The 22,967-nt window shown below is 39.0% G+C and overlaps 1 protein-coding gene across 3 annotated transcripts in view; it reads left to right on the forward strand.

The window, feature by feature from the left end:
* UNC79 (unc-79 homolog, NALCN channel complex subunit) overlaps positions 1 to 22,967 on the forward strand; it is a 209,582-nt gene that overhangs the window by 165,192 nt on the left and 21,423 nt on the right. For all 3 annotated transcript variants that reach the window (XM_059915826.1, XM_059915827.1, XM_059915828.1), the window contains 5 exons: positions 4,332 to 4,436; positions 12,452 to 12,529; positions 17,822 to 17,911; positions 20,033 to 20,208; positions 21,176 to 21,362. In XM_059915826.1, coding sequence (XP_059771809.1) covers positions 4,332 to 4,436; positions 12,452 to 12,529; positions 17,822 to 17,911; positions 20,033 to 20,208; positions 21,176 to 21,362 — 636 coding nt within the window. The remainder of the gene's footprint in view (positions 1 to 4,331; positions 4,437 to 12,451; positions 12,530 to 17,821; positions 17,912 to 20,032; positions 20,209 to 21,175; positions 21,363 to 22,967) is intronic.

Consider the following 22,967-nt stretch of genomic DNA (forward strand, 5'->3'; position numbering starts at 1 on the left):
AAGCCAGAACCCTTGAAAGGCTATATGTTTGAGAAAAGTTTGATTTGGAAAGGATATATTCTTATATGGAGGTGACAAAGAATGGGCTCTGTCTGAGCCTGGGAACTGAAAGATTTGTAGTTTCCCTTGAGAATTAGTAAACATGAGCCTATCTTTGAACATGTTTAGAATTTGAATTTGTAATACCTGCATGCTCTGTGAACCCCCAAAAGTCAAATAAATTGGTGCTGGGCAAGTAATTGCATTGGAGTGTCTGGCAGAAGCAAGCTCAAAATCAATCCTCAAACCTCTCTGGAGGGATATGCCTTCAACCTAGGCCCAACAGGATTCCCATAATTAAAATCTGGATGAACATGAGATCATGATCTAAAATTACAAAACGTGAAGAAATAATCCACCATGAGCTACTTTAGCATAGTCAACAAAAATCAAGATTATTCCCCCTAAGAACTTCCAATATTAGAACAATGTGATAGAGACTATAAAGACATACTCTGAATGATAAGCATTAAAAGATGAATTAAAAACATGAGAAAAGATGTAGTCACTTAAAAAAAAAAAACCAGATAGATTTGAACAAAGTAGAAATTCTAGAAATGAAATAGTCATTGACATAAAAAAAACTCAGTGGACAGGTTAGAGAGCAAATTAGACATAGCCAAAGAGGGATTTAGTAAAATGAAAATAGATCTGAAGAAATTATATAGCATGCAGCAAAGGGAAATAAAGAGATGAAGAATATAAAGAGAAGATTTAGCCAGTAAATTTGAAATCTTGGGAAACAGGGACAATTTTCTAGAAAAAATGTAATATGTAACAATCAGAAAAAAGATGGCTAGACTTAAATGATGAAAAAATGGAATCAGTAGTTAAAAACCATTCCAATTTATTTTTAAACATCTTTATTGGAGTATAATTGCTTTACAATGGTGTGTTAGTTTCTGCTTCATAACAAAGTGAATCAGTTATACATATACATATGTTCCCATATCTCTTCCCTCTTGCATCTCCCTCCCTCCCACCCTCCCTATCCCACCCCTCTAGGTGGTCACAAAGCACCGAGCTGATCTCCCTGTTCTATGCGGCCGCTTCCCACTAGCTATCTATTTTACGTTTAAAAACCATTCCAATTTTAAAGACAACTTTCATTAAACATTTAAGGAACAGATTGATCTCTACTTCATGCAAACTAAAACAGAGAATAGAAAAAAAGGGAACAATTTGCAACATATTTTATGAGGCCAATAGAATTTTGATACCAACCAGACAAGGGCAATAGGGGAAAGGAAAATTATAGGCCAGTTATACTTCAAAGATGCAAAAATTCTGAATGAATAATCCCAAGTTAATGCATTAAAAATAAAGCCTCACGCTCAGCCATAAAAAAGAATGAAATTCTGCCATTGGAAGCAACATGGATGGACTTGGAGGGCATTATGCTAAGTGAAGTAAATCAGACAAACAAAGACAAATACTGTATGATATCACTTATATGTGGAATCTAAAAATACGACAAACTAGTGAATATAACAAAAAAGAAGCAGACTCAGATACAGAGAACAAACTAGTGGTTACCAGTGGGGAGAGGGAAGTGGGGAGGGGCAATATAGGGGTAGGGGATTAAGAGGTACAAACTATTATGTATAAAATATAAGGATATATTGTACAACATGGGGAATATAGGAAATATTTTATAATAACTATAAATGGAGTGTAACCTTTAAAAATTGTGACTAAATATATTGTTCCCCTGGAACTTATATAATATTGTACGCCAACTATACTTCAATTTAAAAAATTAAAAAAAACTAAAGCCTCATGACCTAGTGAGGATTTTCTTGTAATATAAAATTGGTTTAAATATTAGAATATCTATTTATGTTACCATGTTGCCAGATTAAAGGAGGAAAAGCTTTTATCATTATCTCAAGAGATACAAAAGAAGCATTCTATATAATTCAACATCCATTTATGGTAAATCTTGTCAAACTAGGAGTAAAAGGGATAACTTGATAAAGGGTGTCTACCAGAAATCTCTAGGAAACATTATACTTATGGTGAAATGCCAACAGTAGTCCCTTTAAAATCATAAGTTAGGACAAGAATGGCCGTTATCACTGCTTCTATTTGCTATGGTTCTGGAGGTCCTGCTCAGTTGAGTAAGACAGGAAGAATAAATCAAAGTATAAGGATTAGAAAGGAAAAAAACTCTCCCTTTTCATAGATGATGTGATTACAAATGAACTGAAGAGAATCTATCTATAGACACCTTTTTATAACTTTTATGAGAATTCAGCAAGGATGCTGATACAAATGAACATCCAGAAATCATCTACCTTTAATTATTCAGCTACAAATGATTATAAAATATACTTTAAAAATAGCATTTATTGTGGTAACAAAAAATGAATCTAACAAAAATATGCAAGAATTTTATGGAGATAACCAGAAAATTTTATTAAACAACGTTAAATAAATGGAGACAGATCTCATGTTCATGAGTGAGGACCCAGCATAATAAAGATAGCTAATTCTCACAAAACAACCTATAAATTTAGTATAATTCCAATAAATATCCTAGACTTTCTCTCCTGATACTGATGGACTAGATAATTTGAACATATCCTCCCACTGGATTTGAAAAGTTTCTTAAAAAAGTGAACAAACTATTTTCTGAAAACTTTAAAAAATCAACAAAATGCTAACCAGATGTAGAATTACCAGGCTAAGATCTGAGAGAACACAGAAATGCAAAGATGTGAGCCTAGCACTGAAGACCTTTTTTTGCCCTGGGGCTGTTTGCCTATCTGAAAGATGTGACAATTCTGGAAGATCCAGGAGGCTAGGGGGGAAAAAGTCAGAATCCAGGACCTTCCAAGAGTGGAGACTCTCTGATCCTGCACCTCCCGCACCTTTTGGCTGGGACCACTAAGTAAAGATAACCCAGAAGTAAAGTGGTCCTCACATGGACACAGATCCCTGTCAAGACCTTTGGTGGCCCAAGATAAGATATTACAAGGCTTGTATGTGTATTAAGGTAACCCTGGATCACTAGTACCTCCAGTACCTGGTAAAAAATGAACAGAAAGCTCTTTGGAGGAAGATAACATTTCGGGCCTCAAATTATTTCTAAAAATATTTTAAAAATAAAGGATGCACCATGCAAAGATAACCAGACATATGAGGAGGCAAGACACCACAAGTGAGAATGAGTAGAAAGAAAAGACAGTGGATACAGACCTACAGGGTCTCCAATAAGTTGGTTATGATCAAGAAAGGACACATAGGGGACTTTGAAGGTGCTTGTACCCAACTTGGCTGCTGATTACATGAGTGTTCAATCTATGCTAATCTGTTTATCTGTTCACTTGTATTTTATGTACTTTGCTGCATGTGTGCTATATTTGACAATAAAAAAAGCTTCCAAAATTGAAAATATTCTAGCATTGCATTAACAAGGACAGATCAATGAATTTCAGTATGTTCATACAATAAAACATCATTAAGCTGTTTAGTTGAAAGAATGAGAACTATATGTATCAACAGGGACTCACTTCAAAAATATAATGGAGTAAAAAATTATAAGTTGCAGAAAGATATGCATTGTATGATACCATTATAGAAAGTTAAAAACAAGCAAAAATAATAGTAAGCCTTATAATGGAGGTATACATATGTAGTAAAAGTGTAGTACATGAAATAATAAGCACCAGATTCAAAATAGTGGCTATTTCAAAGAAGGGAGAAAGAAAAGAGAGCACTGTATAGGTAGCTTCAACTATTTCTGTGATGTTTGATTCTTGATAAAAAGTATTAAATCAAATAAAGCAAAATGCTATGATTTAACAAAGATGGGTAATAGGTATATGATATATTCCATCTCTCTATTTTTCTGTATGCTTGAAATAGTCCACTTAAAAAGTAAGTTCCTTTTGAGAGGATATGAGACCCTTTCAACAGTGTTACATGTTTTTCTCTAAATCATTTTCTATTGAAAAAAATCCTTTTAGATTTGTTTAGTTTCTGCAGTTCTTGGAACCTCTCCCCTGTGAATAAGAACCAAATCTCGTGGTTTCAGTCTTTAAGAGATAGCCTATCTTTTTCTTATCCATTAAATTATGTGTTCTCAGTGCTTCACTAAACTCATTACAAACACAAAAATGCCCTTTTTCTTTTTTCTTGGGTTTATTTCTTAAGGACAGTTCACTATGCATTTTAAAATACTGTTTCTTATTTCTGATCTGTGAATCTTTTGGAAGCTCTTTTGACATAGGTCTATTCTAATTGAATTTTTAGAAATCGCTTACCTTCTTCTCTCTTGTTTTGTTTAGGAGAGGGATAAATTCTATTTGTCTCGTAGTGTTGTTCTAGAACTCCTGCAGGCCCTGAAGCTTAAATCTCCTTTACCGGATACAAACCTCCTTCTGCTTGTGCAGGTAGGCTTATGCCTCATTTCACTTTTCATGAAATTCACTTACGTTTGGAAAATTTAAGGAAGGTGTGGGACATACGCATAAATTAAATGTCTGTCCAGAGATAAGAAATAATATATCTTACGTAAGCCATGATCTGTCTGTCACTATGCACTTGGCACTTCCACTGGCTAAGAAAGACCAGAAAAGGAGTATTTATTTTGTTCCTACTGTGGAACTAGTTCTGTGAAAGACAAAAAAGAAGAATGAAACGATAATGTGTCCGCGAGAAGTTTATGGTCCAGTAGGTTGGAGGGGCAGCCCATTAATGGCTACCAGAGCTGAGGCAGGACTAAGGAAGCCAAAAATGAGTGACCCCAGAGGCTGAGGTCTGATCGCGGAGTCACATGAGTATGGATGGGTCGCCAAATCTCTGTGAAGCAGAAGTGAAAGTGAGGGTGGGCCCAGCCAGATATGGTCAAAAGGCAGGACCAGTCCAACCAGGGTGGGTGGTGGGTGTGAAAGAACCAGCACCACAGGAGCCCTAAGGCAGGGGGCGGAGCTTGAACACATACCAGACAGGCTCTAGAGAACTTGCAAAGATTAATGCTTTTGGTTGTAGGGCTGCTTACGAGAGGCTCTAGCTCTCCATCCCTGGCATCCTTAGCTCAGCATCTTAGGCAAGTGTGCAGGTTTTGATCACACAAGACAGGCTGCGATGAGTGCCATGAGTGAGAAAGAGACGTAGATAAAGTCCTAGGGGGGAGTTAAGAGCAGGAGGCATCTTACCTCATATGGTGTGAAATCAGGGAAGACTTCATGAAGGAAGTGGCATTTGAACTGGGTCACAAAGGACTGGTGGGTGCAGGCCAAACTCTGCCTGGGGTTGGAGTTCAGCCTCAGAGGCTGGCCGTCTTCAAGCAATAAAGGGAGGCTTCAGCAGAAAGGTGGAATAAATTTAGGAATAACGACATGAGGATGGGGTTTAGGAAAAGGCTGGCCATGCCAGGGGTGTCAGCAAGGGATCAGGTAAACTGGGATCCTGCCTCGTATCCCGAAGGTTGAGCCTGGTTTTAAAGACTTGGTCGTTGAGCTACAGCTGGGATCAGGGTATCATTCCGACTGCCTTTGTGCCAAGTACCCAGGAAGTGTGTCACAGCTGTTTCAGTTCTCCCTGATGAGCGTTATGGCCAGTCCCAGAGTCTGGGCCTACAAGGTTGAGCTTAAATGACTGAAGGAAAATGGGAGCTTGATATCAAGGAATTAGACAGGTTTCCCTGAATCTTAGGTACCTTGGGTGCCATTTGGAGAGATGAGGGAGAAGGGGAAATCAATGGAGCATCTATTAAGTGCCAGGCAACATGCTGGGGCTTTATATATCCCCCTCGCTTACTCCTTACAACCATGAGAGGAATTGGTCCTGTATCGCAGATGAGGAGACTGCGGCTCAGGGGGGTTCAGTGACTTGCCCAAGATCACACAGCTGGCATAAGTAGCGTAAGCACCTGACCACAGGGTCTAATCCGTATAGAGCACAGCCTAGTCAGGCCCCGCACATCACTTGCCCGGATTACCATAATAGCTCTTAGCTTTTTGCACCGTTCATTTCTCTCCACGTCAATCCAGTCTTATAGCCTATGGCTGCCTAGAGGAATTTTGCTAAAGCTCTGCTTTTTATCATATCACTCTGTGCATTGAAAACCTCCAGTGACCTTGTGGTACCCGAATTGTCAAGGTCTTCCATCATCTGGCCATGTTTGACTATTCAGCATTATTTCCCACTACAAATATTTACTGACCACCTATCTTCGGCTAGGTTCTGGGGGTATAGATATATAAAGGCACAGGCCCTACCCTTATAACGTGCTAACCAGTATACTGAAAGTCTGTACAGTATATAAACTACTGTAGAGGAGGGAGTGGCCAGCTCAGCCTGGGAAATGGAGGAAAGCTCATTAACCGTTATGAACCCCGACCTGGCCCAGGTGCTGGGGAAACAGAGATGAATAAGTCATGGCCCCTTCCTCCCAGGAGTTTCCTGTCTGATAGGAGTAGCTGACATCGAAACAAAAATTCCCAGAGCAGTGTAATGGGTACGGTAGCAGAGGTGTGTACTGAGTAGGGGAGTGGTGTAGAAAAGGGATTGTATGTTTTTGAAGGGCGTGCAGAAGTTTGGGGGTTTACCTGGGAGAAGAGGATGAATACCCTTGTCATTAACCATTTAATATCCACTAACTGGTCCCCGTCTTCCCCCACCTTATACTAGTAATCCTTGGGAACAGAACGGAGTTTTTCTCAAAGGCTTGAGATTTAATAAAAAGTTGGTATACTTTCCCCAGGCACAATGATGCTTTCTGAGAGGAGTGACTGCTGGAAAATGATGGCAGTGGATGTTGGGCATGATATAGTCAGAGTGAAATGGCTCCCATTGTACCAAGATGCTGGACAGCCCAAGAGGGAGACAGAAGCAAAGCATAGCCAGGAAATATCTGTGTTCCTAAGAAGAGACAGATTGACTCTCTTCCAGTGGATTGCCACTGGCCAGTCCTACCTCTTCACACATCAGCAGCAACACCACTTTTGAGTACAAGTAACTTTGATGCAACTGACCATAAAGGTTAATAAGATCAACACTGGTTTCGAGGAGAGGGCAGGTGAACTAGGCTTGGTGAAGTAGCCCATGAGAGAGTTAAGTCCAGCAGGTTGACAGTGTCTGGAAGTCACTTGCTTCTGATAGCGTTTAGATTGGGGACATGCCACCTCAAAACAACCTCAGTTTCCAGGCCCTGAAGGTACTTTCCTGCGGGCATCGGAGGCTGGTCCCTTGATTGCCCTCAGTCTTGAGCAGAGCAGGTCTGTGTGGTTGATCTTCTTGGGTTCTAGCACCCCACTTTGTGACTGCAGCTGGGGGCGGGTTTTTCTCTGAAGTACATTAGCTGGCTGTAATAAGCACTTGTCACAAGACAGTGAAAGAACACTGACAGTTTAAATTGCTCAGTGCTTAAGGAGACCATGAAAACAGTGATTATTGCATCACAGCTAGGTGAATAAATAACAAACACAAATTAGCTTTAGGAAGAAAGAAGACAAAAAAGTAAATTCTTCTGTGTATTTTGGATTCTCTCATGCCATTTCAAATGTATAACATTTTCATCTTTAAAGACAAATATGTATTTGTCATTGAGTCATTAAGTTAAATTTAAAAATCAAATTGTAAAATTATTTAGATCAAAGAGATATCCGGGGGGACATTTTGAGATCATGCCCTTGAGGAACAACCTAGTGAGTAATATTTCGACCTTCTCCAACAAAAACTATTAAACACCATGCCATTTTGAAGTAACATATCCTTGTTCCATAAACTCAGAATAAACCAGTAATGAGAAAATTACTGAGAGGAATAAAAGTGAGGCATACCTTAAAAAAAACAAAAGTAGTTCCCTTTTCCCCGCTGTGCTTCCTGGCTAAGTCGTGGAGAAAAGTCTGCCACGGGGCCACTCACGGGATGAGGGAGAAGCATCTTTTGTCTCTCTACAGAAAGCGGTGCATCTTTCTGCAGGGTTTCCCCGTTCCTTTTTCTCTTGCCCTTGACAAATGTTCAAGCGGGTAGCAGAAGTGGTAGCCTGTTCTCTGGTAGTTTCTCTTAAACCAGAGAATCTAGCATGGAGTCAGAGAGAAGCTTTCCCCTTTTCTGGTGGGCAGTGTCAGTTCCTGGTACCTGGAAGACCAGATTCACAATATGAACAGACAATGTGTCTGGGGCAGACAGCGACTTCCTTCTTGGATATCATGACCGTCATCTCAGGACACTGGAGGCGGCTCTGTTTAACTGAAGATGCAACTTGGAAAAAGAAAAGAAAGTAACAACTGGAAGGAAAAAGTCCCCTGGTGGGAAGGGTGAGAGGGAGGGATAGATTGGGAGTTTGGGACTGACAGGTACACACTGCTATATTTAAAATGGATAACCAAAACAAGGACCTACTGTCTAGCACAGGGAACTCTACTCAATATTATGTAACAACCTAAATGGGAAAAGCATTTGAAAAAGAATAGCTACATGTATATGTATAACTGAATCACTTTGCTGTACACCTGAAACTAACACAACATTGTTAATCAACTACACTCCAGTATAAAATTTTAAAAAAGATAAATTTCTTAAAGCTTAGAAGTAAAAAACAAAAAAAAAGTCCCCTGGTGATCCGTCCTGAGCGACACTAGCCCCATTAGCGAGAAGAGAGTCAGTTGCTCAGACCTTGGATTTACCATTCGTTCTTTCACCCCACAGGGAACCACTAGGATATTCCCTCTACTACTGTACTTCTCTAATTAATAACTTAGTTGATAGATGAGTTCACAGATATGAGATGCTGTTTATAATTCTTTTCATGGGTAAACCATACTTTTGTTGTTTACCAAATATTCTGGCAGTAAGAGTGTTCCTTTAAAGGACAATGGAACACTTGCCCAAGGGATGCAGGGTCATTCAAGTTCTAAACATTTCAAGGCAGTGACAGGTACCAATCTGGTTTTCAATTTCTAGAACTTCTTCCTGGAGGCCTGGCACTGTGGGGTATCTCCCAGTCTGCTATATTATGGTTGTTCAGCCATCACTCCTGTTATTTGTTTTAACTTACATATACAATCAAGTGGCCTTAAATGTTCAAGTGGATTTTTTAAAAAAGGAAAAAGAGGCATGGAGACAGGAAAGAATTTTCCAAATAGAAAAAAATATATGTATTCTTCAGAATCTACTATTGTTGACCATCAGGGTGTAGTTCTCCTTTTATACTTTGGACAGATGCCCTATCTTGTTTTAATTCAGATCTGTTGACATTTTTGCTTTCACTTATAACATTTTCTCTTCTGCTGGCATGCTGTAGATATTTTATGTGTAATAAGCTATTATTATCGTTCTCAAGATGGATTAGAGTTTTCATAATAGAGTGATAACTCATTGAAAGCTACCATAAAATCTATATAGGCTCAAATCCAGAAGAATTTCCTCAGCTCCTATTATGTGTCAAGAGTAGACATTCTGCTAATTTGCATGTAGCACTCCCACTGTGTGGGATATACCTGCATATTCAAGCTGTGTGAAATCATGTGGGTGATAGGTTTTCTTTTAAAGATAGTTTAGTTGTGGGCTGGAGGACAAAGAAACGGCAGAGTTACGGCTGTTGTTTTTAATTCCCAGATACTATTGATGTGGGGTAATTAATATTTGTTCCGTTAGTAATAATCTGATCACTCTCTGGGATGAGAGGTGGCGATCCTATTTTGAGTGTCATTTTGATAATGATTTTAGTAATGACACATAATGGGTATTGCGTTTCTTTTGTATTCATGCGGGAGTACCTATTTCAGTGGCATATTTATTTCTATCTAAAAGTACAGAATTCTTCCTTCTATAGCCTCTTTTTCCCTCTGATTTTGTTATATCTTTATATCTGGAGCAACTCTATAAAATAATAATGGAGTTTTTCAGTTGGCAGCTATATAAAATGAAGACAGAAAGGTTTATTAAGGTTTTAGTCATACATATTATGTAAAATTATACTGGAGGAAAAGACATTGATAAAAAATAGTAGATGATTTTAGAGGTTTATGTACTTTTATGCCTTTTAGTACACCAGACTCCCTGGGACACCTCTATAACTTTTAGAGTGATTTTTTAAAAAATTAATTCTGACTTCTGAAGTTATCTATTAGCTCTCGCAGATCGGACGTTTGAATTTGGCCTCAAATCTTAACACCACATGGCTGACAACCTGCTTACGTTTTGCTACTCATTTCACTTTGCTGAGTTTGGTGAGAGAGAAAGGCTTCTGCTGAGGGAGATACAGACACTTGAAGTTTTGCTTCTTCACAAATTTTCTCTTGCCCTTAGGGGCACAGCCAGGCTTGCAAGCATACTTTAGGGGTCAGGGTCTGCACCATCCTTACATAGGATACTGCAGAGGACTCCTACCCGCTTCACTCACACTTAGATGTATCTCGCTCTTTTCTTTTGGCCTCTCTTAGCTGTGCAGTCTCTTGGTTCTGCTGTAAAGAAATTAATTAAAATGTTGGAGTCCTGACGGACGTTTTGGAACTTATTTATAAGTCTTTTGTCTTAGATGGCAGACTCTGATAGCTTTTGAAAATACATTTTATGGGAAAACATGCAGTATCTGCCAGGAGGTTGGGAGTGTTCCTTCTTTTCACTATGTACCTCTATCAAATATTTTACTTTTTTTTTACATTCTTTGGCCGCGCTGCGCGGCTTGTGGGAGCCTAGTTCCCCCACCAAGGATCAAACCCGTGCCCCCTTCAGTGGAAGTGTGGAGTCGTAACCACTGGCCCACCAGAGAAGTCCCTCAAATATTTTCCTTTTTTACTTAGAGGTTTGCCAAGGTTATAGGCTCCATTATTATTATTTATCCTCATTTATTTACTTTTTCTTATTAGAAATAAGTCCAAGTTAGGAGAGCAGACATAAGCATTCTGGAATAAAATAGTAGAAAATTTTTGGTGTTCCCTAGATGTTACTAGCTGGTCTTCAGAGTTAATAGCCAAATAGATTCTTCAGCTTTCTCTAACTGTCTGTGAGGCAAATGGAGAGGATAGAATGTGAGCCTGGAGATTTGTGTCCCCTCCCGCCATGCGGCTTTCAGGGACAGCTCTGCTTGCTGTCGTCTCAGCTCCAGCTCGGTTACCTGTCCCGAAATACCTTTCAGGGAGGACCACCTCTCCCACACTTGAAAACCAGCTCATGGCCCCAGATGAGAAGTCTACAGGCCCCTGACCCTCAGAAAGTCTTCTGAGGTTAGAGCTTCACCTTATTGGCCCAAATCTGCTGCCTGTTAATAACGCTTGGATTCCGATCTCTGGCTAACCTGACAACATGCTGGGTTTTGTTCCTCGTCCTCCTTGAGACTTTTTCTACTACCCCGATCCGTACTGCTTCTCCTCAGTTTGACGGGGACCATGCCTGCCTGGCTGACCTACCTAAATTTACCATGCTCTTCCAGGATGAGAGTGAAATGAATTAGAAGGAAGAGCTGTCAGGGTCAAAGCTTCTTTCAGAACCTCTGAGCTCTGGAGAGCAGCAGCTTTGGATCCTCAATTCACTGGGGCCAGAGGCCAGGAAAGAGAAACTAACCAGGAACTAGCTGCTCATAGCAAACTCTACAGACTTCATGTTTAACTTTTCCCCTAAAACCATTAATAAATAGTTGGGCATTGCATTAAGTGGGAAACACCTGTAAAAATCTGTAATGAAGCAAATTAAGTTGTAAGCTGACAAATCCATCCTCACCATGATCTCGAGTCATACCTGATTAATCATCTCATTTCACAAACTCTTGCTGAGCCCCTCCGAGATGTCAGGCATGAAGCTAGCGCCGGGAGTGAGCTGCATCAAATCTGTGGTCTCGAAGAGCTTGTAGCCGGTTGAGAAATAGACTTGTAGATCATTGCAACCTGATGTGATGACTGTTCCAATGGAAATGTGTGGAAAGTCCTGTGGGGACACAGAGCGGGAGCGGGGGTCATTATCAGCACAGAGGATAGGCGTGAATGAAGTGGGAAGAGAAAGACCAGATACTGAGGGGCCTCGGAGGGGAAGAAACAGGTACAGTCCTCACTCTGAAGTTGACTGTTTCTTTGTTCTCATTCTAAATGTATGGTATAATGATCGAAGTCCGGAAAATCTATGAAAATTCAGGAACTGTCAAAAAGTGCTGAAGAATAAATAGCATGACTTCAGAATAAATCTGACAATGCTGTAATCTTTCCTTTCTTCCTTGATTGAATGTGGCATTTCAGTGCCACTGAACTACTGTCTGGTTAAAGTGAGAATCTGTGTGTTAGTCCCAGTACTATGATTCTGAATTTCTGGTAGGAATGAACTTTCATGACTAGCAAGTCCCATATATCTAGGGCAGATTGTCACCAAAGTAAACGCTAATGAATTTAAGCCAAGTTAATAAAATTACAAATTACTTATTACTGTCCAAATGCTCTTAAAAATAATTATCCTTTCAATTTCTTATTAGTTTATTTGTGCAGATGCTGGAACCAAACTAGCTGAATCAACAATCCTGAGCAAGCAGATGATCGCCTCTCTACCTGGAGTAAGTCCTGACCGAATTAATTATCCACATTTTCTGTTACTCCTCATTTCCTCATTTAGCCAAGAGGTATTTTTGGGCCTGTGTCCTGGTTCACTGTAAAATTGAAATCATTAGTATCTTGTTTGAAAGAGCACTGGTGAAAATTTGAATTAATCTCTGCCCCTGGAAACTTTTAATTCCAGGAAACATGAATAAAATTGAAGCAGCCAGTTAAGGAGAGGGAAGAAATTACCAGGCATACAGAATAGATTTGATTAAAGTTCAATTTTTCCAGAATCAATTTTCTTACACTGGCTTCTGTTAACCAATTTGATTTAACTACTGCCAGAAAGAAATAAGCATTTAATACCTTGTTTTCCTTTATAATATTTCCTCTGAAAATTGAAAAAACTTTTATTATCATCAACTAGTGAACTATTTGGTGAAATATGTTAAGATTCTTATAGATAGGATTGAATATGAGAAACCACAATAACTTATTGATAGCAAGGTTATTGCAACAAACTGAGAAACCTTAGAGATATAAATTATTAATGGAAAAAATTTATTTAAATTTTCAGTAGAGAAAAAAATTTTTTTTAGTTTATTTGTTTACGTATTTATGTATTTATTTTTGGCTGCGTTGGGTCTTCGTTGCTGCGCGTGGGCTTTCTCTAGTTGCGGCGGGCGGGGGCTACTCTTCGTTGCAGCGCACGGGCTTCTCATTGCGGTGGCTTCTCTTGTTGCGGAGAACGGGTCCTAGGCGCACGGGCTTCAGTAGTTGTGGCACGTGGGCTCAGTAGTTGTGGCTCGCCGGCTTAGTTGCTCCGCGGCATGTGGGATCCTCCCGGATCAGGGCTCGAACCCGTGTCCCCTGCATTGGCAGGAGGATTCTTAACTACTGCACCACCAGGGAAGTCCGAGAAAAATTTTAATAAGGAAAAAAGATGACTTATAACCCTTCTGCCCTAAAATAAGAACCCTATTGTTTTAGAAAATTTTTACATGTTTTGATCTATTCAGTATCCTAATTTGCTTATTCCCATATTGTTGGAAATCTATATGCTTTCTAGTTTCTTTGTTTGTATAGCATAGCATAGTATATAGCATATACACAAAGATCCTCTTCATGTTTATTTTGAATGATAGCCTTGGGATAAATTCCTTAGTCACTGGGCAGGAACATCTTCACAATACATATTCCCATGTTGCTTTCCAAGAAGGTTTTATTCATTTACATTTATAAGTATACCAGTTTTATCCACAGCACACTAAACATTACTTCATTTTTTTTTTTTTTTTTGATGTGGAGAAATATTATGAGAGAGGAAGAATAACAGTCATTCAACCCAGAGATAATTTTACTGCTAACATATTAATGTATTTTCTTTCTTCTTTTTCTATGTATATTTTTAAACATAATCGAACTGTAATATAGATGCAGCTTTGGCTTCATATGTCATAAGCATTTTCCCCAAAGTGGCATTACCTCATGTGACTGCACCATATAATAGTGGTTAACAATATGGGTTTTGATTCACACCTGAGTTTGAGGCCTGACATTTACTAGCTGTGTGATCGGGAAGGTTATTTAACCCATGATGCTTTGATTTGTATTATCTGTAGACTGGGATATAATAGGGCCTATGGTCTAGGTTGAGGATTGAATGAGATAATGCATGTAAAGCACATTAGCATGGTGCTAAATATATAGTAAGTGCTGAGTAAACATTAACTATTAAAAATAATATTAATGGAGGTAGGGGGACAGGACAGGTGATGTTTAAGGGTACAGACTTACAATGAGCAGTAAAAAAGTCCTAGAGATGTAATGCACAGGTCAGTGAATATAGACAACAATATTGTATTATAATAATCAAACTTGCTAAGAGACTAAAACTTAATTGTTCCTACCAAAAAGAAAGGATAATTACATAATGTGATATAGGTACTAATTAGCGTTATGATGGCAGTCATATTACAATATATAAATGCATCAAATTAACATGTTATACACCTTAAATTTACATCATTATATGTCAAACATATGTCAATAAAAAAATAAAATACAACTAAAAGTAAAAAAAATACTATTAACAAACACTACTTATTGTTGGATAGTTTCATTATTTTCAATATTCTGCAATTGTAACTAATGTGTGATAAACATCTTTGTGCTTAAATCTTTGTTCATATTTTAGACTTTCTTTATAATAGGTTTCTAGGAGTAGATTAATAGATTCTGGGTTTTTTTAAAGGTTCTTGACAATAGTTGGGGTAATGCAAGATGCTATGAGATAAAATTCCAGTTCTTAGCAACTTAGCTCCAAAAAAGTTTATTGTTTGCTCAAGTGAAGTTTAAACAGGTGTCCTGATTAACAAAGGGAGGAGGACTTCCACATGAGCACTTGCGGATCAGGTTTCTTCTGTCACGTGCAGTCCTCTGCAATCAGCTGGTGGTTGGGGAAAGAGAAGGGAATATGGTACATGGAAGGTTTTCATGGGCCAGGTCTAAAGGTGGTGCACATTTCTCCTACTCACGTTCCATTGGCTAGAACTCAGTCACTCTGCCACACCCGACTGCAAAGGAGGATGGGAAATGTGGTCTAGTGCATCCTAGGGAAGAAGAAAAATGGTTCTGTGAGTAGCTAGCCAGTCTCTGCCCAGCACTCACTGGTTTCCTTATTTAATTCTCTAAAACTCAATATATGCTACTTATGCGATAGCTAAAAGATAATATCCCTAGTACATAAAGGTTTATTGAAATCAGCAAAAGACAAATATTCCAAAACAACAAAATAGCAACAGTTATAGCTCTACATATAGAACCCTTTCCAATGACCAATAAGCCATTCAAAATAAGCCTTTTACCCTCACTAGCAATCAGTGAGCTGTAAATTAATATAAAATATAAAAATTTAAAAATATAAAAATTAAAATCAGCTAGCAAATCAGCAGGCTTTTCTTAACAAAGAAACTTACTGATGATGAAGTGAAACAAGCATTCTTATAAGCTACTGGTGATAGTCAGTTTTGCTGAAAAAGAGTTGACAATCTACTTCTAGGAATATGTTTGAGAAAGTAATTAAATATAGAATTATCTACAAGCACATAAAGAATTATCTACAAGTATATTTATTAAAGTAGCATTTAAAATAGCAAAAATATGGAAACAAAATTAATGTGCAACATTAGGATATTATTTAAATAAAATAAAGTACATCTATAAGATAGACTATTATGTGGACCAAATCAAATTTTCAAAGAATATTTAATTAATTGGAAAATGCTTATGATGAATTTAATTAAAAAGCAGGTTGGAAAAAAATTATCTCAATCTTATAAAAAATTATATATGTGTGTGTATTATATGCATTAAAAATATTTGGAAATATTAACAGTGGCTGTCTCAGAGTTGGAGAGCAGGAATTAGGATTATGGTGATTTTTCTTTTTATTAATTTATGTTTTTCAAGGTTTCTACATCAAACACGTGTTATCTTTATAATGTAAGAAATGTAACTTTAAAATCAGATACAAGTTTTGAGAAAGAATTGAATATGGCTCACTTCAATTCATGTTTTTGAGATTAGAGTATGTTTTCAACTCCTTTATCATCAGTTTTTCCCACTGAAATAAACATAAGTCTTTTGCAACAAGTTGAGCTAGACTCTTTATGTTTTTTGGTTTTTTAAAATAACACACTAAGGTTATACTTATGTTTTGCAAAGTAAAAGAAAAAAGGGGGGCGATTGGAAATTATATGCTTTGTTTTATAAGTGTAGATGGCTCACTGAAGTTATCCTGACTAGAAAGTGTATTTTAAGGCTTTTATTAGATGTAGTTACTGTCTCTAGAGCAAAAGTAACTGGTAATAGTAAATTCTTTCCTCTCATTTTTTGAAATTCAAAGGTAAAAGACAAATATTGAATAATGCTCCAAGTAATTATTTTCTGTGACATTTGCCTAGTTGAAATGGTATAAAGTATTGCCTATGAAAGAAACAAATCCCTTTCAAGAAATTCAGGAGCAGAGTATATGCTCTTATTTGCATGACATGTGAAAGGTCAGAGAAAATGGAATAAACTGGGGGGGAAATCCTTTCTTGCACTAAGGGACTAATATTCCCAAAGCAGGAGCTCAATAACCTTTTATAATTCCTTCACTTGATTTAAATTAAAAGAAGAAAACCTTAAAACATATGAAATGCTTGGAAAACACTCTTGACAGAACTGCCAATGACCTTATTTTACTGTTTGTTATCCTGTCAGAGGAACTGACAGGCGTAACATTCTAGAAGAGATAGAAGGTGATATAGTTCAGTGCTGTGCAGATTTACATGAATATGGGAAAATGAGAGCCACTGAGTGAGCTAGTTAAGTATATAATGTTCCAGATTTTCCTAAAGAAAGCTAAGAAAGGCCTTAGCATAGTATTCAGATGGCTTCAAAGAGGGCCTGCTTTTGATCCACATTATATCCAGTCTTATGTATGGGTTCTCTCATACAGCTTTGATGTAGCAACCTGTCTGTCCATTTTCCTTTTCTTTGTTTATAATCCTAAATTCACTGCATTGCCCTGAGAGAGCAGGTTTATTCCATTTAATAACCTGAAACACAAGTATGCTTTTTTTTCCTTTAAAACTTCTCAAACACACTGCTAGTATGGGGGGAAGATGACCATTTTGTTTCTTTAATTATCCCTAGCAAGAATTCAACAATGATAAATTTTTCTATTTAATAGTGTACCTACTATGTCTAAGAAGTTGTAAGTGCTTGAATATAAGAATTTTTGACTCTTTCAACAAACATGATATTTGTTTATGTCTTTTTTTTTTTTTTTGATAGATAAAGACATCTAAGACTATGGTGGTAGAATTTGGTGGTACATATTTTTGTGTGTCTAAGACTCCCTGGAGGGATAAAGTGTTACTGTTGTTTTGGGGTGATTCATGTCATGAAGACTGATACTAATGACTTTTACATAGGCTAAATCTTTATATACCACCCAGTTTAAAAACAAGCAAACAAAATCAGTTCAATGACCCAGTGGAAAAAAGCCTGTAAACCCTGCCTTCCCTAGGCCATCCCATTTCTTTGCTCTCCACCACAAACCTTTTTATTAATTTTTGTCCAAAGTTGGGGCTGACAATCACAGGTTATGGCTGAGAGTAACGAAGTGAGTCAGAAATCCAGAAAATGAAACAACTCATTAGTAAACAGCGTGAAACCAGAGCGAGACAATCATTGCAGTCAGGGCAAAAGCGCAGGCCGTGACTCAGAGCGCGCGCCCCTCCGTGTCCTGTGCGTTTCAGTGCGGGACGGCGGCGATGGAGTGCGTGCGACAGTACATCAGCGACGTGCTGGACTTCATGGCAGACATGCACATGCTGACCAAACTGAAGGTAAGAGGGCCTGCGTCCCCTCATCCCTCAGGTCAGCGAGGCGGAGAGGCATTTTTAGGGAATTAAGCAGACTGGATGGAAATGTATCATTACCTGGAGAGGCCGTGGTGGCACTGTTGAATGAGCCCACGTCCTAGGATTCTGAAGAACCGAGTTCCGCCTCTGTGAAGAGGGAGTGAAGAAAGGAAAGGATATTTCCATGGCGGCTCCAGTTCTGTGCATACCTTTACTTTTGCCATTTATTCAATTCTCGCAACACCCCTATTGTAAAATATTCCCATTTTACCAATGTAGACACTGAGGCCTAAGGTGGTGCAGTCATTTGCTCAAGATCACGCTACTGCTAAGTGGTGGAGACAGGGGTGACCTAAGACTGTAGTGACCCCCAATCCATTCTCTTTTCACTGTGCCACCCATTTAACTACCCTGAGCCTCAGTTTCCTCATTAGCAAAGGAAGTCTAATAAACCCACCTAAATCAACCTACCTTTGCTGCCCGTTCCAAGATTTGGTGTGAAACAATGCATGTGAAGACACTTTTGTAAACTTTGGTTTGTATGAAATGTGTATACATTATGCAAACATAAGTTGTTTATGGTTTTTATCTGCATTAAAGCTATCTCCTTCCAGAAGATAATTAAAGACAGAACAACATTTAATTTGCATATGGATAAAATCCCAGTGAGGTTGTTGAGGATGTTGATTGCTTTGCAGGGTGGAATGAATTGCTGATGCAAGTCAACTTCCCTGCCGCGAGAAGACTAGGGAGCTAAAAGATTGATAGTCCGAGAGATTTGAGGAAGGCCCCGGACAAAGAGCGGAAGAGGAGCCAGACATGGCCCGATGAGCAGCCAGATTGCAGCCCAGCACTAAATGTGGCTTTTTGATAAATAGGATCTAGTCGTCCCAGAAGTTCATCAGCTAAAGCTACGGTCCCTTCAGCACCCAACTCAGTTTCCAGACTCTGCTCAGATGATCCAAGTGTTTCTTGGGATAGGGATAGACTTGCAAATACTCTGTGGAGAGTAGAATCAAAATTTAAATTGATGATTTCTCACAATATCCAAATCCAGTCATTTCTGAGTAAGCTCCCCTAGCGTTTGCTCACGCACGCGTTACTGATTGCTGAATCTGGTCGCTCATGCTGAAACCACTTTGATGTCTGAAGAGGAAACAATATTACCTAAATAATTTTATAGCCACTTCCAAAATACAGAGAAAAATAATAAGAAGGATCCATGATGACCAAAAGGTTAGGGACTGTAGACATAATCCAACCCTCTGATTTTACATATTAGGAAACAGATCAGAAAGGTCAAGTGGCAAGTGGCTTAGCTAAGGCCGTGTGACTGTTAGGACAGAACTGGGTCTAGAACCTAGGTCTCAACTCCCAGTTCAGTGCTCTTTCCACTAAGCCACACTGAGCAACGAAATTTTTCTGAATTAATTCAACTAGTATGTATTGAGCACCAATAACATGCCTGACACTGTTCTAGGCATTTAAGGATGTGATGATCAGCAAAAACAGACACAGTGGCTGCCCTCATTTATAGTCTGGCAGCGATGGCCAATTTTAATGAAAATTTCATACAAGCTAAAGTGAAATTGTGACTTTCACAACTGCTATGAAGAAGAGGTAGAGAGCAGCATGAGAGCTTCTAATAGGGTGATATGACCTACCAGGGAGGTTAGGAAGGCTCCTAGAGTAGGTCAGGGAAGGCTTCCTGGAGGGGGTGACAGTTGAGCTAAAATCTGAACAATGAATAGGGTTAATTAGGCGAAGAGAGGCAGAAACAGTATTTCAGGCAGAGAGAACAACATAAGCAAAGGCCAGTGATGGAAGGGAACATGGAGAGCCAGTGTAGCTGGACCACAAGGATGAAGGGGTAAGATGCAGAAATCTGCAGTATCTAGATCATTCCAGGTTGTTTAGGCCATGCTAAGGAATTTTTTTCCCCTTTATCCTAAGAACAATGGGAAGCCCCTGAAGAAGTTTAAATGGGTTGTATGCTTGGGCGTGGTGATAGAAGGTGTGGAAATGACAACCTGATCTTCTTAAAGAGTGCCCTGGAACATCCCCAGTTACTCTGCCAAAGTCACAAAATACCACTTGATTTTGTAGAGCCACATGAAGACATGTTCCCAGCCTCTGCATGAAGATACCTTTGGTGGCCATCTCAAAGTTGGGCTGGCTCAGATTGCAGCCATGGAAATCTCACGGGGCAACCACAGAGATAACAAAGCTGTGATTCGCTATCTGCCTTGGCTCTATCATCCCCCTTCTGCAATGCAACAAGGGTAAGACCCTTATTATTCGGGCCATGAGGCAGGAAACGCCCCTGAGTGTCCTGGGGCTCAGTAAGAGCTACTGAATGCATTGAAGATCTATGAGAATAGAATATGATTGGTTAGGGAGATGGGAATTGAGACCAATTTCCATACTTATTTGCTGACCCGGCAGCCTTTTTGAACACGAGTACTTCATGACATGCTGACAAAAGTTGCCTTCCTACAAAGACCTCCGTCATCCTGATGGATGATGGAAACTTGGAGCTTAGAACTATCACTTTAACTCTTAATTTCCACTAGTTAAGTAAATTGATAGGTATTTATTTGTGCACTTAACATAGCTTCTGCCTTCAGGGAGCTTAGATTATAGCTTGAACAGAATCTACATCAGAGATGAAATAGAGTTCAAGGAGGTGTGAGCCCCTGACCCTGCCCGTAAGGGAGGCTGAGAAGAGAGAGGTGCCCGTGGGCTAGTTTACTTGGGACCTTGGAGCAGGCTTGACCTGCCATCTTGCATGGGCAGCTTCCCGGCTAGAGGAAAGGTTTGGAGTGGGGTGTAAGGGGGGCAGGGGGAGAAAATTACTGGAGAACAGGAATGTGGGTGGCTGTGTATTTTATCTCCTCTTCTATTCCTTCCCTTCTGGTGGGGATATCCGAGAACTTTCTAATGAGAAGAAAGGAAAGAGTTTAGAAAGAGAAGCTAGTCAGAATGGCAGCCAGGTTTGTGGAAGAATGATGTTTAATCCTGTGTCGCCAAAGGCTGCTCTTTGCTCAAGAAGCTAAGATCCAGGATTAGAGTGCAAAACAAGAAAAACAGATTTATCATTTTGTTCTCACTTTGTTTCTTTGGTGTTTTACTTCATGTAACTGCCTACAAGACCACACTTTTAAACCCCTCCATCAGTAAGCGTTTGTTAAGCACCCAGCGAAACCGAAAACACGAAAACATCTCTAACACTTCCTTCCTCCCTAATAGACCAAAAGAATTCATTGAGTGTGTCTCTCACATCCGGCTGCTGTCCTGGCTGCTTCTGGGTTCCCTCACTCATAATGCAGTGTGTCCAAATGCCTCCTTTCCCTGCCTGCCAATACCTCTGGATGCAGGTTCCCATATTGCAGACCATCTTATTGTTATCCTGATTGGATTTCCAGAGCAATCAAAGGTAAGTGATTTCTGCAAGATTAAAACCATATGCATCAAAATTGCTAATGGAAACCCTTATCAGCCAATTATGTTTCTTCTGAGAAGAAAATGCATCTTATCACTTGCCCTCCTGTGGATGCTAGGAAAGCAACTTTGTGCTAATGCCTTATTTAAAGTTGTTCAAATTCCCAGCCTATCTTTTCTTCCCCTTCAATTGTTTTTCGGTTTACTTTTATGAAGATAAATTATGGAGGCAAGCAAGAGTTAGCTTCCTAGGCATTTCTGTCTCAAAATAATGAAGAGCAATGCAAGAATAGAAATATAATAAAAATTCTGTGATCGGTTTTTAGAACCAAATATGAAGAGGAGGAAAATTTACACTCTAATTTTTTATGCACTGCCTTTCAACTTAAATCTCTAGAGATATATGAAGATACAAAATGAAAATAAGACCAGTTGGGAACTCACTAAAGTATATGTTGGAATCACTTACACAGAGGAACTTATAAATTGTAGAGACAGATGATGTGCTTAAGAGAATAAAGTCAATCCAAGGCAAGCATCAGTCATGAGCCTATACAAGCAAACTAGACACACTGGTACTAATCAGTTATGAGGAGCCAAGGTCCCTTCACAGAGCTTAGGCAGATTCTAGGAGGTCACGGTGGGTTTGGGAACAGCTGGGATTTAGGCCAGGGCAAGCTGACCTGCAATAAATTTATTCTGAAATCAAATAGAGCACCCATCCAAATGACCTGAACGATGTTTGCAAAAGGAATTAGGCAGTCAGTTCCTAATATTTCAACCCAATCTGTGTTTGATTCCTAATGATGGTACTTTATAATTCTGTGACATTGAAAAAGTTACTTAACCTCTCTGAGCTCCAGGTTTTCATCTGTAAAATAGATGAAATGGTTTGAGAATTATGGAGGTGATCTATAAAAAATCTTTACCACAGTGTCTGGGACATTATAGGTGCTTACTCAATCAGTACTCATTACTAGTTAGGAATACTATCAGTACTTACTACTAGTTAGGAATACTATCAATACTTATACAAGTTAGGAATACTATCAGCACTTATACTAGTCAGGAATACTATCAGTACTCACTACTAGTTAGGAATACTATCAGTACTACTAGTTAGGAATACTATCTTTGCTGCTGCTGCTACTGCTGTCACTACTAGTAGTAGTATAATTATTAAGTGCTGGGCAGTGCGTTCATGTATATCACCTCATTTACTCCTAACTACAACTCTTTGAGGAGGGGACTGTTATCCCCATGTTACAGATGAGCAAACACCCTAAAATGGTAGAATAATTGTTCTTCCTAATCTAGTGTAGGGATAGGAACATCACTTTCATTAAAGGGCAAAGGGGTGGGTAGATTTATTCTGCAAACTAAGGTGCCTTCTCTCTGAAAAGATGCTTGGTCTCTAAGCGCACTTCCACTGACTGAGTGAAGAGCAGATTGTTTGGAGGTGATGAATCATGAGTTTGTAACTTGGAAACAACTCCTCCAGCCTCGGATCACTTGAATTACATGTACTTTGGCTGTGCTCCTTGGAAAGCTGAAGCCGTGCAGGGAGGGCTCCTTGGAGCACCACAGCCCACTAGAATGT

The sequence above is a fragment of the Balaenoptera ricei genome, chromosome 2 (assembly GCF_028023285.1).
Source record: "Balaenoptera ricei isolate mBalRic1 chromosome 2, mBalRic1.hap2, whole genome shotgun sequence".
In the NCBI taxonomy this organism is placed as follows: domain Eukaryota; kingdom Metazoa; phylum Chordata; class Mammalia; order Artiodactyla; family Balaenopteridae; genus Balaenoptera; species Balaenoptera ricei.